Here is an 8356-nt window from a genome sequence, read left to right as displayed (position 1 = left end):
AATAATTTAAAGGTCCCATTAACAATAATAAATATAAGTTAAGATTTTATTTCTAAGATAATTATCATTACAATAATATAGTGGGACAAATAAAACAAGTAGCATCCAAATCCAAATACTCTTCAATAATGGAAATAATTATGAATGGAGGCGTTACCGTGTCTACCCAATAACTCGACAGCACCACACAAGATATGGTGATTCATTTTTAAATATGAGGCTTTATTATGTGGTTGTAACTGAATCGAATTCAACCACAAGTTCTCGTCGACTAAATCAAATCATCGTACAACTACTTATATTAACAAGATTATCTCATATACTATAATTATTTTGATCCGTGAAATCGTCGCACAAATATATTAACAATAACCTGAAATCAAATGAACTCATCCATAGTTACTATTTTCTAAGACTCAATGGAAAATTGATAATAGTGAAAGACGAAATGAAACAAATTCTGTACCATATATTTGAAACGAATAGCTTCTGTCTACATACCAAAGCAAATCAAATCTCAGAGTTTCTATTCAAAGGTTGCTTTGGCTAGCTGAGGAGAAAATGCTAAATTGCAAGCTTCAAATTTCGAAAGAACTATACACACCTATCATGAATCATTAGATGATGTTTTCCTAGGGACTATCACCAATTTTTTTTTTAAAAAAAAAGACAAAAAAAGGCGAGGCAGCGGTGTCTTACTCGTCCACTGTCTGATCTGGAGGCACTTGACCGAAAATATCTGGGCAACCTTCCCAGTTGCCTTGTTCCCTAGCTTCCCAGTACCCACCAACGTAGCGATAAGTGTTGGAGTCTTTGGCGAACCAGCGAGGTTTCCACCCTTGTTCTTGCATCTTCCTCGCCTGTTTTCCATCCAACGTTTTGTAGTTAGAAGCGAAGCAAACAATGATAGGCAGTTCTAGTTTCATTGAAGGGCCAAAACATTGAAGGGCACACGGAATGTTTACCTGCCGTTGCCTCTGCTCCAGCCTTAGTTTTTCGGCATTTGCCTTCTCGTACTCCCCATTTTCCAAGCACCTTTGATCAGGTCTCAGTCTTGAATCTGTTGGAGGGAGATTTTCCTGCAAACAAGTGTGATATCTGAATAGACCATACCATAAGAAAACGACCAAATTCAAATCTTTGGTGCACGTCTTGTTCGTGGTTCCAACAAAATGGTTTTGAGGAGTGAGGACCAAAGAATCAGACTCATTCAATTATTCCAAGGTGGAGGAACTGTCTAGAGTAATCAGTTACTGATAATATAACATCCACCACTTCCAAGGTCACGGAAATATTAACAAAAGTTATAATTTATGAAACACGACACATTTAGGCCAAAGTATGACATTAACTGATCACTAGGACTAGTGTGAAAACATTGGCAGATTTGGTTCTTAACTTAGGTCGACAGCACATAAACAGTTCGCATTCTAAAGAAAAGTCACCTTCAGTCCTGGAATTAGTTCATTGAGTGTAATGGCAAAACGTGTCAAATTGTAACGTGTAGGGAACTGTGGAGGCTTGCTACGTCTCCAGAGCAAGTGAGCTTCTGACGCATGATGGCCTTTTCCTTTGAATTCACCATTTACATAATGCATGCTCGCATCCCACTTTCCAATCAAAGTTGCCACAGTCTTTCCACTCTTGTCTATGACTACCCCCTGCACCTGAAATTTCAAATTTGTTTTAATGCAATGCCTTAACAGTAAATAGATTATAGAGCCCATTAGTGGATATATTTTCTAGATAGGAGATCCTCGTTCTTTTCCTTCACCATCTGCTAAACACTAGTGCACAGAAAAAGAGAACACAGACTTTATTCATTGCTTGACCATTTGGTTGCTAACTCATCAAGGTCAGATAGGTAATTACCTGGTGGGGGTTTCTATCTATTAGAGACTGCTCCTTAAATTTCAGTTTGCATGAGTAACCACGGTTTCCTTGTATCCGCATAGTACCGTAGTGATCGCAATATAGTTTTCCCAGAATAAGGTTGTATATAGATGTTGTTACCTGCAAAATACCAAGGCACATGTTTCTCAAAGGGAAACTAAAACTAGAGGTGGGGTTGCAGGTTCTCAAATGCTTTATAGTCATACCTTGCTCCACTGGAAAACTTCACCATCATCAAATTCAAGAGTTAAGATACCCTCTGGATCAAGCTGAATGGAGCGACCCCAAAATTTGCTTCTCAGATTGCTGTCGCCATAGAATCTCCACCCAGTACCCTCGCAGTGGCAAGCAACAACCATTGGGTGGTGACTAACCTAATAAAAAGGAAAATGCTGTTAAGAAAAGATTGTTTCAAGGGCCTTGAGTCGATCAAAGCTAAACAGTACAGTATGGTCAAAGCATATCAGCAAACATCATAGATGTAAGAGTCAATAGACAAAGGTACAACACTAAACATATATCTAAACAAATGATTTGCATAGAATAGATATAACAGTTTTGGAAATCTAGACATTGTTCAATAGAACTCCTATCGATTTTACCAATTCTCATGGATGATAAGGTTTCGCCAATCTTGCAACTCAAGGCATAATTTAATACTACTTTTTAAAAGGAAGAGATCATATAGATGTGCGGAGGAACCAAAGTATTCCCCAAGTAATTCATGAGCAAGCAATTGACAGCTCAGAGTGCACACTGACCATCAGAGCAATAGACTAGCATTATTGGATATATGAAAAATGATATGAACATGAGATAAAAGATGTCAATCTTGTGTGTGTTGGCCTAGCGGGAGAGTGGTTAATGCCTACGGCCAAAGTAATTTATTCTTCTTTTCCATTTCCTCTACTATTTCCATGTTTCATGTTATTTATTAGCAACAAAGCAACAGCATGAGCAGAAAAAACCTTAAGCAAACAAAAATAATTTGATTTGGGTAATAAGCAGAGACCTTCTCTGAGAAAAACCGGAGGCCTTTATCTGGATAATCTGCTTCGTAAGTCTCCCCCAACAATGGATTAAATGGTTTGCAGATTCGTCCTTCAGTGGAGGCATATCCAGATACAGCAAATGCAGCTACATTTAGAATCCTCATAAGGCTGTTGCCCTACACAGAATTAAAAAGCTTAGATCAGATGCTAAGGTTGCGAAGCTTTGCATCATTAAAATTGACAGCTTCTAATTAAGCAAAGAACATTTCCTTTACAAAATATGTATACAATGTCAGGAAATCTAGTGAATATGCATGGATATTTTATATAAAAAAATGTATTCCAGATATGGTTCGATGCAGTAGGAACAAGTAACTGAAAAGGAGTATAAACAAATAGCGGCTACAAATAAAAACCACAACCAAGACATCAGGTCAGATATTAAGTTTGTTCTGCTCACCAGAAAATTTGAACCACAGATGAAATATACACAGTGAGCAACATAATCAGATATTGAGAAAGACAAAGAGTCTCAAACTCGGATATTTCTCAAGCTAACATGACCATAGAGCATCATACCATGACAAAAGCAGCAAGAAATAACTTTTTACCAAACTAGTGCTGCTGTCAAATCAGATAATGCAAGAACATATGAAACTGAATCAACTAATATTCTTAGGACCAACTTACCTTTTTCCCCCATTCATTGGCCCGATCTAGTAGATATGAATATTCCAGGTCTTCAAAACATTTCTGCAGAGACGAGAGAGGCTCATTGAAGTAGACTGGAAGACATACTTTTGTAAGATCCTTCCCAATGTTATCTTTGATCATTGACCACAAGCTCACTCCTTTCTCTTTCTCAACAGGATCTGGCAATTTCTTCCGACGTTTAACATGAGCAAAGTTTGTTCCAGCAGATTTAATGGCAGGTTCAATACTATCCTCGGCTTCAAAATCATTGAGTTCGTCGTCATCATCAGAAGAAAAAGATGATGTCCTAAAGTCCGACCCATTGCTTTTAAAAGAGCTAGAAGATAGAAAATCCCTGGTGTCAAAGAAAGTATTCTCTTCTTCATCAGAGTCCTCCTCGACCACGTCTGCTCTTTCATTTTCATCTTCTGATTCAGTAGCACTTCCTGGTCGAGATAAACAAAAAAGTACTAGATATGTTAGAGCTCTTCCAACTGGAAAATGCACCTAAAATAAACAAAATGTTCAGACTACATATGCTATTTACAATAGCACCAACTTTTGAAGAATAATAATCCCTAGAGTTATAGTTCACAGTTTTAGGGAGAACACATCACATTAGTCTACTCTTTAATCGTCTTGTTAGATCACGAAGCTGCATAAATTAATACTGACAAAAGTCAAAAGCAAGAAGATTCTTACTTGGAGGCACTAATTTGAATCCAACAGCCAAAACATTAGCAAATGAGTTCAGGTTCATATCCAAATTCGTGTAAGCAAAAAACATTTATCATATGCTGAGGCATCTTACCACTATACTTATCTTTTGATCTTGAAGATGCTCCCACATCCTTAAACTGTCTCTGGCTTTCGTCTACAACCGTATTCTCCAGATCTACCTTTTCTGTCTACACAAAGTAGCGGCCCATTTTAGCCTACCAAGTAGAGAGCACCAGAAGTTTTACATGCAGATACTTTCAGTTCAATGAGAACATTTTCCATTTGGAGAACATGAAGCAAAATGCAAACAAGCAACTAATAAATAAAGGATCCTCTTTGTGAAACATGACTGTATAAGGAAAGATACTTTACATAGTCCAGAATACAATTAACTGTTGTTCCATGAGAATATTAAGACATCAATTCTCAACATTTTGGTTTACTTGTATCAAAATTTTATCTCCACGAATAAAACCACTCTCAATTCCAGCCCTCTTAAACTACACACACAAGGAAACTGAAAATCATTTCCCATGCAATGCTTCAAAGAAACTGAAGAATATTCTGGAATGGGTTTGTAAGAGTTTTATTCCACAATTAACACGTACCTCTAGCTGTCGGAGTGTATCTGTAAGGAGCCAATATTTCTGGCTTAAGAGTCTGAACTGATTTTGCAGTGATGCAAATTCGCTCTTCATTATCTGCTCACTCTCCTCAATCGCAGACTCACTCAAACCTTCTTCCAACAATTTCTGCCTCAACCTTTCTGTTGAGACAGTTAAATTGTCAATAGGAGCCATTAACTCACTATTTGACATCCTTGGGAACATGTCCTTCACAGCTTCCAAAGCTTCAAGCCATGCCGCACGGTCTTCTGCACTATCAGCCCTCAGATGGAGCCTCTTTGTACCAGTAAAAATTGAGAATCTCCGATCATCTGATCGGCTTTCTCTGATTGTTGATACCTACAGAAAGCTACTCAATTGTAGAAGACCAAGAAAACACATTTTTCCATTTTAATACATACACACATCAAGCACACGAGTCATACAAATGGAAGGAAAAAACTTCATGCACTTACTTCTATTGATTAACACTAGTAACACTCCTCACGGGGAACATGCGACAAAACCTCTCACCAAGAAGGAACAGTATTATTTAATTGTACAATAATAATAATCAACAAAGAAAAAGAATAGAATTTGATTAGCCATACCAAAATACAGTATATCAATTTCACTTAAATTAAACGTGCCAGGATGTTTCCAAAATGAGGCCACAAATCCGAAAGACTAATCTGCAAATGAACAGAACGCAACAAATGCATTTCTTCAAAGAGATCCCAACATATGCAGCAAATATAATAAACAAATCATTTATCTCGTATGCAAGAATGGCGCATGTTCCAAATGATTCAGCTAGCGAGTAATAACATTTCATGCAAATCAATTGGAAGAAAATGAAACCTTCAAATGAACTTCTCCAACAGGCTTCCTGCCTTTCACGGACCCCCAGCTCCCAGTCCTGCGATGAAGACCGCTAAACTTACGCGACAACCGCTTCATCGAATCCTCCCCAATCACTCTCGATCCTTTCTCAGTCTGAGGATTAATCCTATCCGGTCCGCTGATCTTATAATAACTCAACACACCATCCTGCAAAACGAACCACCTCGGCCTCCATCCCTTCCCGTAATTCACCCACTTATGCAAAATCCCCGAAATTCCATTCCCCACTATGTCATTGATCTTCAGGTCACGGCTGTGGTGGTTGTAATTCTGGCTTTGGCTACGGCTGAAGATATTACTATTGAACGAATAGCCATGATCCAGCAGCGAATCACGCGACGAAAGAGCCCTCCCGGCACTCAGGCTCCTGCCGATGACCGGATCGGCCGCCGACGGCAGAGGAGGCGGCGGCGGCGGCAAGTCGGAGTTGGTGTGGATGCTCATCGATGTGACGCAGCAGAAAGGATGCATAGCACGCGGATTGACTTTAGCATAATTTTGATTGATGCATCCGAGCAATTGCACCGATCATTTCCCGAAATTGGCGGCGAGCGGCAATGGATGGTGGCAGAGAAGCGAATTCAGCTGCAGGAAATTAGGTGGTGGAATTTGGAGAAAAATTTAACTAGATTTGGATATATGGTGTTTGTACGTAGAGAATTTGATGAATTGGATTGGGCCAAGAGAGAATTTTCCGGTGGCATTGATGACTTGGCACTTGTGGCGGTGGCGTTTAAATTTAGGTCACGGCCGGCGGTTTTGGGGGGTGGGTGGTGGGTGGGTGCGGGTGGAGAGAGTGACGGGTGGGAGAAGTAATTGGAGCAACGTGGCAACGTGGCAACTAAATTGTCGATTTTAGTACTATTTGATTGGATTTTTGACATTACTTTTTAGATTTCTTTAATACTAAATTTTATGGTAATAATTTTAGTATTTAAATCAAATAAATTAATGCATGTTTAATTCAATAGATTCATGTATTTATCAATTCAGGGATTATTACTTCATAGTGATGAACTAGCTGAAGATGATTCAACACCACTTACCACTATAAATCACAAGAAAAATAACTATTGAAAGCGACAACAACTCTTCACAATTTTTTATTGCAGCTCGAGAACTCAGACACTATAACTTTTAGATGCAATTAGAAAAGTTAGGGATTAATTCACATAGATTTCGATTTCAACCACTCATGCAACAATAGGTTCATGGAGTATTTTAACAAGTTACTATATTATTTATAATTATAATATCTTAAGAATTACTATTATTTTGTAATATTAACCAAATTTATATATATTTATAAAAGGGTTATTTAGTCCTCAAGGGGACACTAAGCGGCTTAAATCGGGATCAAAGAAATTTATTAGGTGTAGAATTTATTGATTTATCGAATATTATTTTAAAGAGTTTATTGTAATTAAAAATTAATAAATCTTAAATGTGATTTGATCAAGCTAAATGAATGTAAATAATTTTTTGTTTTATCTTTATTTTTTATACATGAATGTTTTTTTTTTTTTTTTTGACTTTTGGGGGAGGGTTCATTTTTGCAAGAACCATGCATATGACAAAACAGAACACGACATATTGTACAACAGAACAATGCATATTATAAAACAGAACCATGCACGATTAATTGCAAGAAAATATTTAAACTGAACCATGTATATTGTGTCAATGAACCCTGCATATTGTGTTAATGAACCATGCATCTCGTGTAAATGAACCCTGCAACATGCATGGTTCATTAACACAATATGCATGGTTTATTGACACAATATGCATGGTTCAGTTTTATAATATGTTGTTGGGTCCCGGAGGGTCACTGAACTGGTGTATAGGGAGGGGGGAATACACAAGTAGACTATTTTTCAAAAAAAATTGGTATGGTTGAAAAAGTATCAACTGATACTGAAATGTTTAGGCTGAAGGACAACAGTCAAAGATAGTTTCAGTAAAAACGGGGGTGTATACTAATACTGAAATGACTTCAGTATTTTGATTTCAGTTAGGCATAAAGCTTTAACTGATAATCCACGTAAGGCTTCAGTCTAGTATTTTTGAAATCAGGTAAGTGTTATGAATCTTACTGACTATTCAAAGATTTGTCAGTTAGACTAATAACACCATTAGCCGAAAATAAACTTAAGAAAAAGCCTTTGTGATAAGCACTTTATCAGATTTTAGGTTTCTTTTTTCAGTTTATCAGTTTCGGTGAGATAAAGAGTTTGTGCACAAGTAAGAAAGGTAAATACTGAAAGCGAACAACACGAGATTTTTACGTGGTTCGGAACAAGTTCCTACGTTGTCACAGCCCGCCCTAACTAAGGATAGTTAAGCCGAGTGATCTACGACTAGGGATGGGGTTAAAGAAGAAGGGGAAGAAAAGGGGCGTCATTTATAGCCGTAAAACTTACTCATCTTAATAAAACTCGTCATTTTTATTCATGAATACTCAATTGAAAATAGTCTATGAAAGACAGCATAAAACTTAATTAATATCATTGATCAAGTTATACATCATATGAAACCATTCTCTTAAGA

General features: G+C 37.4%; 1 protein-coding gene across 5 annotated transcripts; it reads right to left on the bottom strand.

The window, feature by feature from the left end:
- Positions 1-449: 449 nt before the first annotated feature.
- Positions 450-6645, bottom strand: LOC131014264 (oxysterol-binding protein-related protein 1C-like). Of its 5 annotated transcripts, XM_057942188.1 has the most exons (12): positions 5765-5905; positions 5515-5595; positions 5380-5430; positions 4907-5263; positions 4390-4486; positions 3576-4024; positions 2906-3061; positions 2100-2267; positions 1873-2013; positions 1446-1667; positions 966-1079; positions 450-860 (listed from the first exon to the last, which is right to left on the bottom strand). In XM_057942188.1, exons 4-12 carry the CDS (start codon positions 5126-5128, stop codon positions 696-698), a joined length of 1734 nt encoding a protein of 577 aa, XP_057798171.1. In that variant the 5' UTR covers positions 5129-5263; positions 5380-5430; positions 5515-5595; positions 5765-5905; the 3' UTR covers positions 450-695. The 5 variants fall into 5 exon arrangements, with proteins under 5 accessions (XP_057798171.1, XP_057798186.1, XP_057798175.1 ...); XM_057942203.1 differs by having other exon boundaries at positions 4907-5273; positions 5380-5595; XM_057942192.1 differs by lacking the exon at positions 5380-5430.
- Between the last annotated feature and the right edge of the window lie 1711 nt (positions 6646-8356).

This window comes from Salvia miltiorrhiza, chromosome 1 (assembly GCF_028751815.1).
Source record: "Salvia miltiorrhiza cultivar Shanhuang (shh) chromosome 1, IMPLAD_Smil_shh, whole genome shotgun sequence".
In the NCBI taxonomy this organism is placed as follows: domain Eukaryota; kingdom Viridiplantae; phylum Streptophyta; class Magnoliopsida; order Lamiales; family Lamiaceae; genus Salvia; species Salvia miltiorrhiza.
Note: the sequence above shows the minus strand (reverse complement) of the source record. Positions and strands in the feature narration are given on the sequence as shown.